This window comes from Nasonia vitripennis, chromosome 3, assembly GCF_009193385.2.
Source record: "Nasonia vitripennis strain AsymCx chromosome 3, Nvit_psr_1.1, whole genome shotgun sequence".
Classification (NCBI taxonomy): Eukaryota; Metazoa; Arthropoda; class Insecta; order Hymenoptera; family Pteromalidae; genus Nasonia; species Nasonia vitripennis.
Genome location: NC_045759.1, coordinates 16,858,909 through 16,878,309, shown reverse-complemented (window position 1 = coordinate 16,878,309; position 19,401 = coordinate 16,858,909). Strand labels below are relative to the sequence as shown.

At 41.5% G+C, this 19,401-nt stretch overlaps 2 protein-coding genes across 12 annotated transcripts in view; one reads left to right on the top strand and one right to left on the bottom strand.

Annotated features, from left to right (window-relative positions):
* Positions 1-18,514, bottom strand: part of LOC100122600 (neutral ceramidase) — a 64,228-nt gene extending 45,714 nt beyond the window's left edge. For 4 of the 11 annotated variants that reach the window (XR_004227221.2, XR_513102.4, XR_004344792.1 and 1 more), the window contains exons 1-7: positions 18,134-18,408; positions 15,050-15,235; positions 14,457-14,600; positions 13,854-14,030; positions 13,607-13,734; positions 13,261-13,459; positions 12,436-12,642 (exon numbers count right to left, since the gene is read on the bottom strand). Coding sequence is in view for 7 of the 11 variants with exons in the window: in XM_001606161.6 (XP_001606211.2) it covers positions 12,436-12,642; positions 13,261-13,459; positions 13,607-13,734; positions 13,854-14,030; positions 14,457-14,600; positions 15,050-15,202 (1,008 nt within the window). In the remaining 4 variants the exon portion in view is untranslated. Of the gene's footprint in view, positions 1-12,435; positions 12,643-13,260; positions 13,460-13,606; positions 13,735-13,853; positions 14,031-14,456; positions 14,601-15,049; positions 15,302-18,040 lie in introns of all 11 variants that reach the window. The other 7 variants (XR_004344793.1, XM_032598659.1, XM_008218402.4 and 4 more) reach the window with 7 other exon arrangements.
* Positions 8,598-11,239, top strand: LOC100379589 (cuticular protein RR-2 family member 56). Its single transcript, XM_008218400.3, has 3 exons — positions 8,598-8,725; positions 9,756-10,109; positions 10,608-11,239. The coding sequence occupies exons 1-3, from the start codon at positions 8,711-8,713 to the stop codon at positions 10,875-10,877; spliced, it is 639 nt and encodes a 212-aa protein (XP_008216622.1). The 5' UTR covers positions 8,598-8,710; the 3' UTR covers positions 10,878-11,239.
* Positions 18,515-19,401: the final 887 nt, after the last annotated feature.

Sequence of the window (19,401 nt, the reverse complement as noted above, 5' to 3'; positions counted from 1 at the left end):
TGGTAATCCACTCACAGACTGACAGTCTAATAATTTTTACTAAACTGTATAGTAAATTTTATAAAACTATAAATTTTACTATACTGAGTAGTAATTTTTACCCTGACTAAATTAAATATAAAAATGCACATAGTGGAAAAATTATTTTCAATTATTATATGGCTCTAAATTTGTATGGTTATGGAGGGTTACTCTTCTAACGCACCTCATTCAGAGAACATTATCGATTCACTCGCCGCAGTTGATTTTTAGAGACATTAAACTAACCTAGATACATTTCCTACAACTAAACGCTTAATTATTATACATATTCGCAATTCGCAGTACATATGCTTATACGCTCGCAATTGTTACAACAGGGTTGCTAAACGGACTTATATACTAACTGAGCTAACTTCTTACCGCTTGCGGGTTTTATTTCCCGTGCACCCCCTAGCGGCAGCACACAAAACAGTTTGACTTTATTTGAAACAGCACCGGCTTCAAACTGCTGCTCTGAAGTCGAGTCTTGCCATGATGCTTATTTTCAGGTGCTTCTTCTCGCGGCCGCCATGTTTGCTAAACGCGCATGCGCATAACGCGTAAATACGCATCAGTTCCGATTTTCAGATGAAAAGTACTATACGTTCTATTAAAAATTACTATACTGTCAGGTAAAAATTCATACATTGGCGATTTTCACTATAGTTTCAGTTAATTTTTCCTATTGAGTATGGTAAATTTTATATGGAAGTTTAGTAAAAATTGATATAAATCTAGTAAAAAGATCAGTTTTGTCAGTCTGTGACGAGATTACCAAACTTTCTAGTAAATTATCATGAACATATAGTAAAATTTACGCACTATTTCTCTCAGTGTAAATAAATATATGTATCATGGGACGATGGGAGTAAAACGGAATAGCAATGAATTACTATGCTAATATCGTTTGTTTACGAGACAAAAGATTGATGCGCAGCTGAATTGAAAAGAAAAATGTATTAAGCAATGTTGTCATAGCTAAACGTCAGCTAGACGATGATAGTTTTATTTCACGTAAAAATATAAAACGTCAAAATTGTAAAAAACAATTCCGGCACTATGCTAATCAAATTATAACATAAATATTAGGTGGAATGAAATCATCCCAAATCAAAATTAAAACCTCACAGCAACACGTAACAATATTTATACAGACATCATAACAAGAAGCATCCATTTAGACACCGCCTCGTAAACAGAGCTAACCACTTCTCCGGACGGCGCAGTCACGGCGCATTACCCACAGCCGGCAGGCAAATGCCTGATTCATAGACTCATCTATACGCCGATGTAAAATAAAAAAGAATGCTCCAATTACGCGGCCTATAATATATATATATATATATATATGTGTAGATATAGCTATATATATATATATATATATATATATATATATATATATATATATATATATATATATATATATATATAGCTATATCTACACACGCAGGTGTCTGATGTGCGTTGTGTGTATACGCGCGGCAGGTTGAACTTTCTTCTGTATCGTTATTTGCGCAAGCGTGAACGACGTGACGCTGCTTCGTGCATGACGCTCTTTCATATGTGACAGAAGTCATTTTTTTCTCTCTTTCCTTTTTTTTTTTAATGTTGTATAACGCTACATGTTTCCCCACCGGTATAGTCCGTCTTACATAGTCGCCGGTTTTCCTATATGTGCGAGTGAAACTCGCGGTAATACTCGGAGTGATTTCGTGTGTTTTTCTATTCTACTATTGAGGAAATTTCAATGCCAAACGTGTATTTGAAATTTTTCGGTTAAACATATACATCATGGATGATATGTATAATATTTACTTTTAATACGTATGTAGTGCACATGATGCGCTTTTTATGCCTAATGCGCTCGTACATAAGTGGAAGAGAAATCTGCGCAATGACACTGAGCAAAATATAACGCCGTACGATTTTTTCCGATGACACGCGGTATATAAATCACATTACGATCTTTATTGTCTGTCATTAGTGTACGAGAGTCGTTGCCATATACAGGATGTTTAAGGTTCGAATACTCCTCGTTCATATTTTCATGTCGAGTAAAAGAGAAAACGCGTTATAGATTCTTTGCATACGAATCGTTCATTGAAAAGTCACCATTAAAATCACGTCAATATGAATAAACTTCCATGGATTCTCACGCGCCTTTAGTCACAAAAAACAGTTTCATCCTGACACTAAAACAACCTCATCTCACCCAACCCCGCGAAAAATATTATTCCATTTCACTCTCTCTCTCTTTCTCTCTCTCTCTCTCTCTCTCTCTCTCTCTCTCTCTCTCTCTCTCTCTCTCTCTCTCTCTCTCTCTTTTTCTTGCAGTCAGTCCAGATGCAGTTTCTCTTGGTCGGATTATCAGCCGCAGCGTCGTCATCTTCGTCCACAGCCAAGAGGGAAATAAGCGACGCACACCACTCGAGCGGCGCTTACGGGGATAGCTTTCCGCTTGCCGTCACAGACACGCTTGGCTCGGGTGCACTTTCGCCACTCGCCTACGCGGGCAGCCTCGGCAATCTATACGCTCGCGACGCAGGACTCGCCACTGGATACGTGAGTTTATATTCTCCGGACTCACCGCGAGATACTCTTATTATACACCATCCGTCCGTAGCTTCTGACGTGAGGCTGATACACCGCGGCGGCTTGTCAAGAGTTATGGGCACTCGCGTCTACGTGGTCGGCTTATGCCGCGCGGTTCGTGATTGGGGAGTTTTTGTTTTCGCGGACTCATGGGGGGGGGGGGGGGGGCTGTTGTAGGCAGTGGAAATAATTGCTGGGGTTATCGGTTCGAAAAGGGGCCGAACGTAGCTTTTTCATGAAGATTTATCGACTATGATGTGTCTCTCGGGAGATGGGCTTTGATTTTTCTTTCCTCGTTCTATTAATATTTTTAGATATTCAGCTTGTGCATTCTCGGAATAGATTATCCGCGGAAAATTGCGCGGAAGAAATGCGAACACTTATCACTGAAAATTGGGAATGCAGCGCCACGAAGATACTTAGCATTTTTGCGTGTGAGCCATGCCGGCCCCTTTGAATTCTTTTCTTCCTACGTCGGATACTATATAAGGGAGAGTCTAGAAGTTTTATACGAGCTATTTTTAACTGTTCATGGCTAAAGCAAAAAAAAAAGATATTTGATTGAGGAAATCCCGTCTTCCTGACAAAGTTCGCGTTGTTTCAAGGAATACCTCGAGCGCAGAAAAGTTTTGAGTTATGTTTTCACGCGCCTCTCTTAAATGCTCTCCAGGGTATCGTGCTTCAATAATATCTTAAGTGCGTGAAACCCTGAGGCGATAAACTGCAAAAGTTCAAAATATCTCTTCCTCCTACGCGTATTTGTACTAAATGAATAGGATAAATATATTAAAATAACGATACATTATATTTCTCTGTTCACCCCGTGATTATTCTCTTTCAATAAACAAGCGCATATAAAAACAGCTAATAATACAGCTCACGGTCGTTAATACCAGCTTTCAGCTCGCGTCTCGTCGTAAAGAAAACTGTTTTTCTCGCCCATGTACCTAGAACTCTAGCAGCAGCAGCAGCACAAAAAGAGCACTCGGAACGAAAGCGCGACCATCGACACCTCGCGCGTTACCGTCATCGTTAAACATCGATTCTGTATTCCTCGTACGCGACCCTGTTTCTTACTCATCCCTTGGAACAACAGGCGCGAATCAAAACAAAAACAACGCCCACGTTATATTTATGTATACCCGTGAGCGATACCCAATGGGACCTCGCCCTCGTTTTGCATTTTCCACGAGCTGAATGACTGCTGCAGACGAGAATCTCATTAAATTGTTCTCTCTCTCTCTCTCTCCTTTTACCGTGCGCGCATACAGGAGTATCCGCAGTACGCCCTCGGCTATGGACGCTACGAACCTTACACCGCTGACGTCACGCCCGGAGTGGCACTGCCCGTTTCCTCGGAGGAGGTGGACGATGACGTCGTTTGGGGCTCGTATTATGGCGGCTCGCTTCTACCTCCAGGAAATCTCGAGCGCGCTGGCATTGGAGGACTCGCCGCCGGTTATCCTCATGGCGCTCCAGGATTGTTCCCCCGGCCGGCTTTCTACTTGGGGAGACTTGGAGCAGGATACTACCGCTACTGATGGTGCGGGAATTTGACCTATTTACTGGCGCCGTGTGGCTTTACTCCAAGTTTTAATTTTTATCACCTGTTTTAAACTTTGTTCCTTGTAGCGATGTACGATTTGTTTTTGTATAATAATAAAAGCGAATTGATTGTTTTATCTATCTGTAGTTGGTGTAATAATGAATCATTAAATGTCAATGGTGATTGTAATGGAGCATTTAACCAATGAAAATCTTTCAATGACTTTGTAATGAGCCATTGTGCCGGTGCTAATAGATCGCACGAATCTAAGATCGTATATCATTTTCATCAAATTAAATCCGTAAAAGGCTCAAGAATGCGTGACTCTTATAGCAAGTGACGATCGCTATCGTACACCTGTAAGCTATTCAACGCAGCGGAAAAAAACGGAGCAGCTGAAAATACGACACGCTTTATAGTTTCAAACTTTTATCCCCGTGTTGCTCGCGTCGCGGCAAAGGAGAAATTGAATGAAAATACAGTCCAACGGCATGCCTGCGTCTTTATTAACAAGAGGGCACGAAATATATCTCTCCGCAAATTGACAGCTATTTCCTCAAATGACGCCCTGTTAGATCCCCACCATCTACTCTCTCGCCGAGAAATTCACGCGCGTCAGACGATATCTTCTGACGTCACGACACCCACTCGAGTTGACATTTTATTTCGAATCACATTTTTTTAATACGGCTCGATTTGATATTGTGTGAGAGAAGCAGGAAGCTCCGTCGCGATGAGAGTAAATAAGATCACGACGAAAGCTTCGCTATCGAAAACAACTGCGGATGCGTGATGTATGGCTGCATCAGTAGTAGCTTCTCAACGATAACATATACGTCAGAGGAGCGAAAGAGTGACGGATTAGCTCACGCGAACACATCCTCTCGAGGAAGAGAAAGAAACAGCGCACCCTTTGTGTGTTTCTCCTTGGGCAATTAGAAATACGTACAACACACTATCCGATAAAGCACACAGGGCATCGAAGGCTCCGCATGCGAAAGCTCCTTCATACGCATCAGCGTCCCGAGCTTTTTCCTCTGATTAACGAAACACGAGAAGCAAAGTGTGTAGACATGGAGAAGCGAGCCAGAGGCCAGTGCTCCCGCAAGCCCGAAAAAAATCTTTGAACAAACGAGTGCCGACACTCTTAGTTAAGGAAGCTGCGCTGTTGCCTCGGGAGAGAAAGAGAATGCGCGCGTGCGCGAGTTCGCAATTCTTATGCACGGGCGGCTACAGAGCCCGCGCGTGGCCACGTTTATGCGCCCGTGTGGCGCATGTATGCGGTAATTTCATGACTGTGTGTAGAGAGAGAACGAGAGTTATGGAAGGGGAACAGGAATAAGAGAAGTAACGTATGTAATGGGCTTTATGTTTCTCGTTATACGCAAAGCCTCGTCGCTTATGGACGAAAGGGAGGAGGGAATATTGATTGTGGGCTAACGTTACCCAATTTGTCGATTGGAATCTATTAATTTTGAGTAGGTATTTGGACGGAGCTTTTCTTCTTATGTGTGTACACGTGTTCGGTGAGAAGCTGAGAGTCGGCGCGTGCGGCAGGTACCTAATGACGCAGCGTAAAGAAACGTATTGCAAGCATTTATACAGTTTGTTAAGGTTTTTTTTCATGCGGATACATTGTGCATTTGAATGAGTTTATCTGACTAATGATATTAAGTCATCAACTAAAGCTATCACGCAGTGTATTAATATTACGATATCTAGATTTGTAAATTAGTTATATATAGATTAATTTTCAGGTTACAAGTCGCGTGTAGAATATTATTTCTTTGTGGAGCTATGATATAGTAATATCTCAAGTTTTTACTTTACGTTTACACAAAAAGTTGAGGAAAAAATATATATTAGCTAGTATAGCATATAATTTCAACTGTACGAGTCGTAACACAACTAGATTTCCATAAGTTTTATTATCTATTAGTTACTCATAGTATTGTTTTTTTTTCTTTCTGAAGAAATAATATTAGTACTAGAAATGACAGAACTTGTGTTGCTAATTTTTATAGATGGTTTTATTATTGATTATTATTATTAAGTGTATTCACTCCTTTGCATGTACATCAAAAGGATCATGCATGTAGGTCAGTTAATGCGTAAGAGTGTACTTAATAATAAATCATTAATGATTTTCAGGATAAACCAGTGCACGCTCCAATAACAAATGAGTGATATATGAACTGTTAGTAATTTGCTGATACAGTATAGCTAAAATTGAATTTCTTCGATAACAATTTTAGTATACGCATTTCATTGAGAAGATTTGAAATACAGTAATACTTCATCGATCCATCTTCAGATTAAGTATTATTGCTCTGCATAGATTTATTAAGGGAGTAAAAATAGCAATAACTTCGCGGTAAAACAATTAGAACGCGTTCTCAAAACTTTTTGCAAAAAGTACGCACTACAAAGTACTGGGATGAAACAGTTTTTGCGATATTAAAATGCTAATGACACGGTCGGGAGAATCCCATGCAAAACAATTATGATAAATTATTATGCTAATGACGAAACCAGAACTTTTTCCACACGTAAATATTACGACGTACGAATCATCGCAAGCTCGCTGCGAACTAGGCAAGTGTGCAAAGCCCACGTACGCACAGAACAAAATGCGTATCAATTCGACACCTTGAGGTTCCACAGAATTTCCCGCTTCTCATCGATAATGGGAAACCCCTGACCTAGCGCCTTGACACTCATTCCCTCCTTTTTTCTCCCTAGTCGCTCTCTTCCCGCCTTGCCTTGCGCCGCGGCGGCCGCTCGGACAATCGGCCGAGGCGTCGACGTGTCGTAAAACTGTTCTCAAGCCTGAGTCGCGAGTCGAATAGGTCTCGAGAGCACTTGACTCACACCGACGAAAAAAAGGATGTAAAAATATGCTCGACGTGCCCGCGCGCGCGCGGAGAGGTGACTTATGGGTAACAACACGCCTAGGCCGTATACACGCGCTGATTACCGCGGATAAGGCTAATAAACGTACGATTTTTTCTCTCGCTCCTCGTCTTCTTCTTCGGCCGATTCTTTTGTCATAATCGCGCGCTAAAAGTCATCTTCCCGCGTGTACGCGCTGGCGCAATGCTGTACTGCAGATCGCTTCGTAATTGATATCGCGCGGACGAGGCCGTTAATTACGGCCTTTATGGTATGCCGCTTATTATTATATGCGCTGCTTACGAATTTTATATTACATAAATGTCGAAAAAATGGGTTATTCGCGAGTGAAGCCGGTTGGCCGTGCGAAACGTTGTGTTGCCTGCGAAACGAGGTGTAACGCGTGCCGACTTAATCGGCGAGGAAAGAGAAATTTTTTTGACAGATTTATTGGACTTTTATTTGGAGCAACAATGCTCGAAATTGGCAATCCGCTTTCGCAATGCTTTTTTAATGTGTGATCAAGACTGTGTCTACACGACGACAGAGGATACCTTGCCTTTATTAAGTCATATACACGCTTAAACGTTTATACTGCCGTGAGATTTTTTTGTTGAGCCAACAAATCACGCTAAATCCCTGTGAGAAAATAATAACAATCGGCGAGACAAAGATCAATTGTAATCTCTTAATTTTCCGAACTCTCGGAGCTTTTTACGAGGATGATCGTTTAGAGCATATTATGAAGAAGAAACTAAAAAACTTCGAGTTATGGTAAATTTGGCGTCTCGTCCGATTAAATCTCCAACCGCGCATCATAGACTGCTTATCAGTTCATCTAAAACCTTGTATATTTTCGAATTCTAGTCTAGTACAGCGTCCTCGACCAAAAAAGTCCGCACATTTCCAAAAACTACCCGCAGTCATTTCAGCAACTGGCAAACGCGTTTCGTCTCTCCGCGCGAGCCCAGAGTATACGAGAAAAAAATGTCCCGGACACACATCAGCTCGTGTATATAGGAAGCCCCAAACAAGCTCTCAACTCCTCCGCGTACGCGCGCGAGTTACACGCCGCATACATCATATCTGTCGGCGGGTATCTCTCTCAAAATTCCTCACGCGCGCCTACTCCATTTCGCCGTCCACTTGCGCACTTAGACCAGAATTTTTTTTTTCATACCCATGCACACACATAAGTAATACGTATATCCCGCGTACATGCGCTCGTTCTTCGGCTTTCGAGAAAGAGACTTTCGTCGCGTCCTTTGCCATAATGGAGTCCGCGCAGCGCTATTTGGTAAGAAGGCTCATACACGTATATAGCACGTAGCCGGCAATTTCATAGTTTCATTGATGAGGAAAAAAGGAGCCGCCAGACCTTGAATTACACAACGCAGCAACGGCAGCGGCGGCGGCGGCGGCGTTTAACGCGAACCGGACGGTGCGCTCTGGCTTGCCCCCCTGCTCGCGGCCGCAGGTGGCGGTATGCCTGAGAGACGAGCCTGGCACACGCCCCGGCCATTGGCGCACGGAGTCCTCCGAGCTCGAGTATAAAAGACTAGCGATGCACGTTGTTGGTTATCAGTTCGCGGTTTGCGCTACCAATACCAACTACCTCCACCACAGCCTCACGCAGTGTGCTTAACGAGCAGTTCGACGATGTATACTACCGAGGTACGGACATCACGCGGTCGTCGACTATGATACATATAGTATACCGACCGGTGTGCGGGATTTGAGTTTGCGAGCTTTTGCGAGCTTTCATTCGCGGTTTGGTTTCGGCTGCTCGGAGTGTGATCTGATCTTCTCAGTTTGTATAGCCAGTGTACTTCGATCAAGAGTTGGTTTTGTGCGGATGTGTTCTATATCTTATCTAATATTTGACCAACGTCGTGTGTCACTTTGAATGATGGATCGTTTGTTTTTCCGTCACAATTTTTGGTTTTCTTTTAGAATTCGAAAAAGCTTTTACTTGGACTTTTCGTATTTTTCTATTTGCTTGCGATATTTTCATTAATCTGAAAACCATTGATAATTTTCCATAATATATTCGATATCTCAATACTAACAACGCTTTCAATAATAACTTGATAACTTTGTAAATGAAAGCTTATTTTTACGCACTGTTGATCATTATACATTTAATATATTGCATATAACAGAACAACAGAACAGTTCTAAAATAACAATAGTAATTAAAGCACGAAATGGGGACCCGTAAAATAAAGGGTATTGGCTCACTGCAATGTTTCATCCATTTTCAAAGCTAATGTAAATTCGACCTTCCGTTTCATCACTCGTCCGACCCAACCCATCCTGCAATCACTGCCTATAACAACAGGTGAACGACAATATCACCGCTAACCTATAATTATCGCTTTATGATTTTTACACTTAACGCAATAACTGCTGCTCGAAATCAATAACATCGCACGAGAAAAAAATTAATAAGTTTACATATCAACTCGCCATCTCACAGACCTTGTCTATTTATACACCTTATCCACCCCGCGATCCGACGCAATGAAAAAACTCCGCACAAAAATATCCCACGGGCCAAGAATAAAGTAGCATGAAAATTTCAAGCCACCCTCGCTAAATTTAGATTCCGCAGTCGCATATCACAAGCCATTCCCCTGGAAAATATGAAATCCCACACTATACTCGAGCCGAGCATTCGAGTCACGATCGTCCGCAATTGCAGAGCCTCATTCTCCTGGTCGTCCTGGGGTGCTTGGGCAGTGCCCGTGCTGGAGCCGCTCCACTTCTGCCTTACGGTGCCGTTGCTGCCGCTTACGACGGTGGTCTCGCCCTCGACAACTACCACGGCGTCGGCGCCGCGCCTCTCTACGCCCCGGCAGCTCATGGAAAACTCGTCTACGGCGCCCCGGCTCTGGGATACCAACAACCGATAGCTGCCTACGCTAATGCCGGTTACGGTAACGCCGGCTACGGTAACGCCGTCTACGGTGGATATCCCGCTGTCTACAGAGGACACGGACACTACGCCGGGGAGTACGATCACCACGACGATGATGGACACCACGGAGATCACCACGTGAGATTCTTTAATTATTGCTATCCGTTGAGTTTGCGAGTGTTACCGAAATCGGTTTTGGGCAGGGAGAAACGCGTAGATGAGTATAGGGAGGAAACGCAGTTAATTAAAGGATCAAGCCGGATTGAGGATTACCGCAGAGGCAGTTGCGGAAAGCCCATGCGACTCGGTTAAGAGACTATTGAGGTCGTTCGACGATCGTAGAGTTCTTGGTTTCGGTGTACGATACATAATTAAATGCGATATAATGACTTTGATAATTAGAGCTGAACTCGTTTTCGGCGTATTCCGTTGTTAATTATCGGATTTCCATTTTTTCACAACGACACAGTACGCCTCATACATTCGTCAACTGTTTTCTCCCGTCTATATACTCTCCTCTCTCCCGCCATCCGTCACATACCCGTGATCGAGCCCAATCCTCCTGACTTTCATCCGAACTTGTCAAATAAGCGAAAAATACCTCCACTAAACAAGTGATCCTTCTCTTTTCCGCAGGCCTACCCGAAATACGCCTACAACTACGGTGTGAACGACCCGCACACCGGTGACGTCAAGTCGGCCTACGAGGAGCGCGACGGCGACGTCGTCAAGGGCTCCTACAGCGTCAACGAACCCGACGGCACGATCCGCGTGGTCGAGTACACCGCCGACGACCACAACGGCTTCAACGCCGTCGTCAAGAAGATCGGACACGCCGTCCATCCGGCACCGATCCACGCGGCTGCCCCCGTCGCCCATGGCTACCACGGCTACGACAGGAAATAATTGCGATCGATCATTCATCGCGATTCCACGACGCCGATGAGTTGCGCAAAATTCGAGCTGCTCCGCTCTTGAGCGCTGTCGATCTGGCATTTAGCAAATTTTGCTGCCCCGATGCGCTCTGCACGGGAGCTCGCGAGAGTTTTAGCGCGCGTGTATGTTTATTATTATATATAGGTTGTATACTTGACGCGTGACGCTCTGTCGTCCTGTGCACGCGTGCGCAGGTGACAGGAGCTGAGAGATTCCCTTCCCAAGAGTATTATTTAATTTTAGTTTTTTGACGGCGCTCCGTGCACTGTGTAAGCGCTCGGGAGAGCGCGACTTCTTTTTCATCGAGTTGAATAAACTATTTTTACAGAAAACTTGTGATTATGTGACCTTTCTTTTGTTTCCTTAAAACCTTACGCTTTAAAGTGGATGAATTAAATTATAAAATAATTAACTGTCGAAACAATGGCATTTGAAGTGATGAAATATATCATTTCGACATTTACTCAAACGGTCTTAGTTTTTCTTTCTTCGTTACGTGAATTCAAAATTGATAGAACTTATCTACGAAAATCGTGTTGCCCGTAGATAATGTCCGGGTTACGCAAGCCGACATATCCACTATACGCACGAGATATAACAGCGTTGACCTCAGTATTCAAATTTCCAAGGTTTCACTTGTCGAAAATTCGCAACACCTTTTTCATAACCGAACTCGTAATTCATATCTCATGCTAATGCAAGTCAAATAACAACTTTTCAACAATTCCAGATCCTGTAATAAGTGTTCTTTATTGCTGCATTTTTCCCACATTTGTAACAAACGCGTGACGCGCGTTTGCTTTGAAATTTTCGCTTTGCAATTTTCAAGACGAAACGGCACGCATTGTTTCCGCTAATGTATACTTAAATGATTATATCAAAGCTCCGACACGTCTAATGCTGCACTTTCTCACGCTTAGCGATGTCGCGCCTAACGTCACACCTCCCTAGTGCGAACTTGAAGCATGATGTACGTAAGTATAAACACTGCTGCTGGAGGTTCAGGGTCCGTGAGCTATTATTCATTTTCCCCGAGTCGTACGGATGTAGATGTATGAAGAGGTTTGCATACGTGAAAACACGCATTTTATAAGTGTGTATGAAAAACATGACTGCTAAGGTAGCAGATAGGATAGTAAGTGCTTGTCATTAAAAGTAATCCTTATAATTGAGGAAATGCGAGGGTTGGTAGAGATATTTTTGCAAAATTGTTATTTGCCGTATATTAGCGATTCTGTTAATCAACACGATTTTCAAAAAGTTATATGACAAACTTTCCAGATAATTTTAATTATAACTTTATAGCGTCCCAGAAGCAGCTGCCAATTTCTCTGACTAATATAATTAAGAACTAAATTCTCGAAATTTCATTCAAGTACTGACAAAAAAGACATGCTATTTTGCTAATGATTAATAATATAGAAAAGTGTGTTATAAAGTAGTGTAGCGTAATATTTATTCATTAATAATTTTAGTAACATAAGATAAAAAATATCCAAATCAAGATCTATGACAAGATAAAACTTACCCAAGCTTCGTCCAAAATCTTGTTTGCAATTATGCTCGTACTCTCAAATATGTCCTTTCCTGGTCCCGATGCGAAGCACATTTCCTTTTTACCTGGGCAAGTGTACTGCACCGTGCAATGTTGACCGGAAAATTCACACTTCGGACCGCGTGTATTAGGCGAAACGTCACCCAAATTCGTGGAAGCAAAGGCAGCCACAAAGTCACCCTGTAATTATAGCGAAATGTAACGATGCATGTTCTCGCTCAAAGGCAGACATTTTTCTCAAATATATTATATCACATTGTGAATGTATACTGATAAGCAATGTTATCAAAGTAAACACGTATAACACTGTTTATTTTTAAGTTCCTCTGTATCAAATAAAATAATTTTGATTCGTATAAATTTAATTATAAAATAACACAGCTTATCAAATTTAATTAAAATAACTTAATGATCTCATCAACTTAATAAAATCATAAAACGCAATCAACGTCAACGTTTACAGGTTCACACCCAATTAATACCGTTTTTGACTATAACTTAGCACTCTCGGCAGCATAAAGTGCGCCGTTACACCGGCAACCCGTCTCATGCTGAAGTACGATCGATCCTCTGACTTCTGGGAGTTCAGTCTCCTTTGCTCTATACTATTTCAGATCGGAGAACTCGTGTCGTAACGTTAATTAATTGAATTTCTAAATAGGCGTGCAACGACACCTCAATTTGCGCTCACACGCAATTATCCAATTCGGTCTCTGTCGCGCAGTAAATTCTCCGGCATGTCTATACAACGACGTATAAAAGCGATTGCGATTTTCAAGCGGTCGGTATAGTCGTTACCTTTCCAACCATGGCGTTCTTGTTTATCCGCTTCTCGAAGAGTACCGACGCAAAACCGACGTTGTCACTGGACACGAGGTGGTTCGTATTGTTCATACTAGTCGGGTGGACGGCGAACCAGTTGATAACTCCGAGCGGTTTTCCGTTCGCAGCGATGAATTGAAGCTGTACCAAGTCCTTATCTACGTCATACTTATATCTAAAGCAAGAGAATTCATCAGTTGATTGTGTCAATATGTAAAATAATGAAAATTATTACATTACGTCAAAAAAATATTTGAATAATTGAATTTCATGGACGAACAATTCAATGAACGCATATCATCAATATGTAAGAGTCTCTTACTTGTTTCTCTCCTCTTCAGGATTGTTCAGATAAGCCAATGGACTTCGATTGATATTGGCCTCTAATACCTCGCCGCGTGTAATGAATATGCGCCCCGGAACAACGGCATTGTGGGCCTTGTCAATACTCTGAAACGGAAGTCGACAATTCAGAGGTCAATTATTTTTGTATTGCTGTTGCGGCGACAGCGTCGTCGCATCGGCTATATTTCCGCGTTACCAATAAGTTTACATTGGTTAAATGGTACCTTGGCGATTCCGTTGACCAAAGCAGTAAAGGATTCCTTCACGAAACCGTAAGTAGAGATGTCAAAGAGTACGTCCATCATGAAGCCGCCCGGGGCTGAGTGCGTATGAGTGGCGCTAATCATGACGTTGCTTTCCGTGTACAAGTCGCCGTAATGCGACTGAAGATTTCGAAGGACCTGAGGAACATCGTTACATATGAGTAGAGTGCAGTAATTGTTTTTTCAAATATTCGTATGTTTGTCTATAACCAAAAATCTGGTATCATCTTGGCATACCCACTTGAATAATTCTATAATCCGATAATTTGAAATTGCAAACATAATCATAACATACGAAATATGATTATCTATAATATAATAAGAATACGATTCGATGAACGAGATTCATATCCAAAAACATACTTCATCACTATATTTAAAATTGATCAGCACTGATTATCTTCATTAAATTTATATCGCATGATATAATATAACTGATAATGTAGGATGTACATCTCTCATTCAGTACTTCAAAAGTTCTGATAAATGGGGCTGATCAAGGATGAATTTCGCTGGAACGTGCAGCGATAATGAACAAATTGATTAAACTACACATAAACTCACCGCAGCCTTCACATCGTGACCGACCATCGCGCTGTCCACTGTGACGAAGACGAACCTGTGCTGGCCATCGTCGATGATGAATGACCGGGCGAATGTCCGCAAATGAAGCCCCGAGCCCTTCTGATCCATCTTGGCATAGCCCATCTTTGAAATTTAAAAAAGGACGCAAATTACATTGGAGTAAAATTTTAACCGGAGAAAATGGAAATTGCAAGCACGTGCTTACACCATTAGCACGTGTCGTTGTACTTCGCGTGTAACACTTTTCAAAATTAAATTCTATGAAAAAACGCAACCTAGGATAAAACACCGCGTGTATATAGTGAAAATTTCTGGAGCATGATATATTGTAATATCATCAAACTAAGCGTCTCGCGTTAATGTACGATAAGAAAATTTAGATGTTAGCTGCTGTGAGTAATAACAAGTTCACGATTGTTCGGTAATTTTGTTGACTTCAGCTACTACACACTGTAGGTGAAGTATCGATGAACTCTCAGCGAGAGTTGAAGCGATGTTAGCGCATTCGCGAACTTGACGCTATATTCAATTACGCTCAAAGCAGAATGATAATGAAGGTAGTGAAAACTTACAAAGACGATCTCCGCGACGGGTCCAGTTGTATCGGAGATACCCACGCCAATACTGTAGGATGAAACTACGTTCGGCACGAGTATTCCAATTAGTAGAGAGGTCATAATTAGACCACATTTTCGAGGCCGTAGCCTGTTCCTCAGCGAATCCATTCAATCTCCTGTTCTCTCGACTGCGCTGGACGACTCCAATAGAATCACAAGCACCAAATAATGAATTTCATTTCGCTTTAACGAGCTTCAGCTTCTTATCTATTTATCATTTGATTCGGATAAAGGTTGTTTTCTGTTTTATATATTGGCAAGTTTTATCTGCTTTCGCGCCGGGCCCGTGATATCAAACTCACGCGTGTAATGTGTTTTTTCTAGGAGTCATGTATAAAGCTAGATTAGTAGAAATAGAAAATTTACTACATGCTCAGATTGCGGTTGAAATTAACTTTTGATCCATGGGACATTTTGTAGGTAGATTAAACTCAAAGAAATTGAATTTGATACATATAAATGTAAGTGCGACGTGTTTAGCCATGAAACTATTAGTCTTATTGAGGGTAATTAACCAGATCAATCAATCACATAGCTTTTTCGCGGCGAATTCTATTTAAACACTCTTTTTTTTAGATTCATGTCTAGTAAAATGGAAGTCTCGGTTAACAAAAAGATTTAATTCGACAATTTCTATTCCGTTCTCATCCGATTTACAAGTTAAAACACATGCACAAGGTTGGAGGTCTTTAAATAAAAATGAGCGTCCTGAAATGCTCACTGGAATAGTCAAAATTGTGTTTCCTTAATTCTTTTTTCATACTTGTTCTCGCGCTTATTTTTATTCGGAGCATTGAAAAAAAGAAGAGTCTAACATCAAAATTCTTATCTACACGTGCATAAGTCACCGCTGACATAACGATATATCGTGGATTAACATCGGCATGATTAGGAAGGCAAGTATAAATCGAATAACTAGAGAGTAAGGACAAATAAATGGTTTGAAAGTCCAGCAGCTGTATACGTGACCTAAAAGAAGTAGAACCGGATAAAATGTATGCATCATTTATTTTCGATCGAACTAACTCTCAACAACTGGCTCGCGTCTGAAGAAACGTGCTGCAACGTTGCACGAACGACCTTGGCGTCGTGCCGTGGTACCGCAATTACGTCCTTATTACACGAGCAATTACGCTGGATGATTACCTATTAGATTCAGATAAAATTTTGACAGTCTTTCCTGTTCATCTTTTGGTATACGTATATAATCAAGCAAATTAAAGCGATAAAAATGTTCCGAAACATTATAATTGTGATTTTTATGAAAGGTGAAATTAGAAAAACTTGGGAATGAATAATGCATTAAAAATATAGATTAGCAAAAAATGCAATCTGCATGTATGGTTTCTATTTGATTTGCATCTTATTCTCTAAAAAGATTCATTATAAGACGAATGTAATTTACATTACATTATTATTTTATTGTGTTAAAAAAACGAAAGATACGACACCTGATTCTATATTATTCTCTTATTTTAAAACTGCACTCAATGTCATTCAGAATATCTCGTATACGTACCTACCCAAAAACTACAACCAACGTAAACAAAGCTGTTATGAAGTAAATAAAGTAATATCAAGATAGCACGAGAGTCGTCAGATGTCATATTCCACGTATGTATGAACACACCTTTATACTTTATGCAAAACTCGAATCTGTTAACATCCGTCAAGCGGCTGATTCCGCCGTATAGTTTATCGGCACTGTATACGTGTTAAACTGCCTTTTACGCTTGAAGATTCGGTTCCCGGCGACTTACATCAGCAACTCGCCGGCCGGTGAACAACAATATATACTCTCCCGGCTGATTCACGTATATTTTTAACTGGCAAGCCAGAGCTCGCACGCGCGTGTTAATACCCCACTTTTGCGACGTTTTGCAGCCCATAGCACTGTATCCGCGCTGAGTATGCCATACTCGTCTGTACCGCATTAGGTACTAAGTATAAACACGCTATAGGAAGTATATATACAGCTGCGGGCGGAAAAGTTCGGAGGAGTGACACGCAGTATACGAAAGAAATCTGACGCATTTGTTTTATTTCGTTTGGCTTATTTTTAGAACCGCTCAATAGGATCGAACCAGTCTGCTCGGAAAGTTTTGGCATGATTCACAGCTGTTTTCGCGAGCATAACATAATATTATATCACCGATATGACTACAATATAGGAGTGTGATGTAACAAAGCGTGCTTCTCTTTTGTTTTGATGGGAACTCTCAAATCTGCCGGTGTTCGTCTATTTATATACTGCGCATGACTTGCCCTTGAATATTTTAACGATTTGCGAGCCATAAAGCTAATGCGTCTAACGGCCTATATTTTTTGTTGCAGTTAATGTTGAGAGCCTATGACTTTGTTTAATTTAAGAGCTCTTCAACAAAAGTAATCTTTCCGATAGAAGATCGAGAGAAATCCTCAGAGAAATCGGTACAGTAATGTTCTAGAACTAAAAACCAAACATACGGCATATATGGGAAATTCTACGGAAAATATAAACTTTCTTGACTTAAAAAATACCACTTATTTTCTAATTGTGCATGTTTAAAACAAATTTAATTCAATGCAAAACCACGTTCCAACACCGAAAAAGTGCCTTGTGACACTGTTTTCTCGTCCCCTAAAATTGCTCGAAAACTAGCCATTGTTTAACGGCATGTATTTAATATCTGAAGGTGCAAACAGAAAACGTATATCGGTAGGGTGAAAGTACGGGGACGTGGTTTTGCGTCGTTTCAAACACGTTAAATTAAAACATTAGTGATCCGAGCGCGTGTGCCAACCATTTTTTCTTTCACCATTTCCAATGTCAGAAAAATGTATTTTTCCCGTAGAATTACCCATACACGTACAGGCTTCGAAAGCCTCTTCTAATCTTCTAATTTCTAAAAACACTTTCATTTTCATCTCACGAACCGCAAGCGTACAAACTATACTACATCTCACCTTAGTACAAAAGTAGAGTACCACAGACACCATATACCGATTTTCGATTCAACAAAGAACGATTCACTTTAAAATAAAAACACAACAACTCACCGATTTATCACAACACCAGTGCACTGTACTCAAAGACCGAAGACATCAGCGACCTGTATTGTCAGCGCGCGAACAAAGCCGCTCGAGCCTTATCAGCGCCAGGTCTTTATCACTCGCGTTTTATATTTTACAAATTAACGTAAATCGTTGCATCGGCCGAGTCGCACTGTTTACGCGAGCGCAGCGCAGGGTATAGGTACCTACGGTTGTCGTGAAGAGCCGCTCGCGGTTTCAAGGAAGGCCTCGTCGTCGCTCTCCTTTCTCTCATCGACTGCGCGGCGGCAGTTGGAGAGACTCCGCGTCGGGCCCCGCACAGTAGAAACGCGTGTAACGTGTACACAGACGCGCTCGTGCGCCGGCCGATAGCTGTATGTATAAGTATATCTATGCGTATATAAGTGTCAACGATCAAAGCCAGGCTCCTTCCTCTGTATACGCGCGGACCACACTGACGTCAGCCCCCGCCAGATTACGGAGTTGTCATTCCGATCTTCCCGTGCGGGCGCGTATATGCGAACGTCGAGCAATCGCTTTCGTCGAGGCATGGCACGGCTTCGTTGAATAATATTATTTATGCATGGACGCGGAGCCGTTGGGAGACGACGGCACGCGATGATAGCCGGATTCCTCCGATTGTTTCTTATCGTCGCAGACGGTTTTTTTTTCTGTTTTTGGTCGTAATCCGTTGCGCATTACGTGATGCGATATTTACGCGTGCTTTCGGTACCGCCTGATTGATAATTTTCATTGTAATATTAGCGAATCGCAAAAGTATAAAATAATTGTGATTGCGATGTTGAGAGGTTGTTACCACTAATTCTATAAGAACGATAACAGTGAATTTATGAAACTCGACGTATATTTATGGAGGATTGATGCAAGAGATGCATTCGCAGCATTGATTAGGGTCAGAGAGTATTATCAAATGCGTTTAGCAATACGATTTTTTTACCTTCGAAAAAAGTTGTTGAGGCTGCACCTATTAACTTCTGTCAGTGCGTAAGGCTACTAAACATTCTTTAGCATATACTACGAATGATTTGCGTTCTGTTAAGAAACCATGCATGACAACTAGTGACATTTCATGTGATGTCTTTAATATTATTGAGATTAACAAAAACCAGCCTTATTCAATTTCCTCTTCCTGTGATGAGTATAGCTCTGTTCAAGGCACTTGGTACAAGATAAAACTCCAAGCACGAGATGTAACCACTTTCACTTTTGCCAAAAACTCTTGACGAATTATGTTCGATAATTCCTGCTTTTCA

Coding starts and splice junctions, on each gene's coding strand:
- LOC100379589 (XM_008218400.3), top strand. Junction 10,110..10,607: donor GACACCACGGAGATCACCAC/GTGAGATTCTTT, acceptor TCTTTTCCGCAG/GCCTACCCGAAATACGCCTA.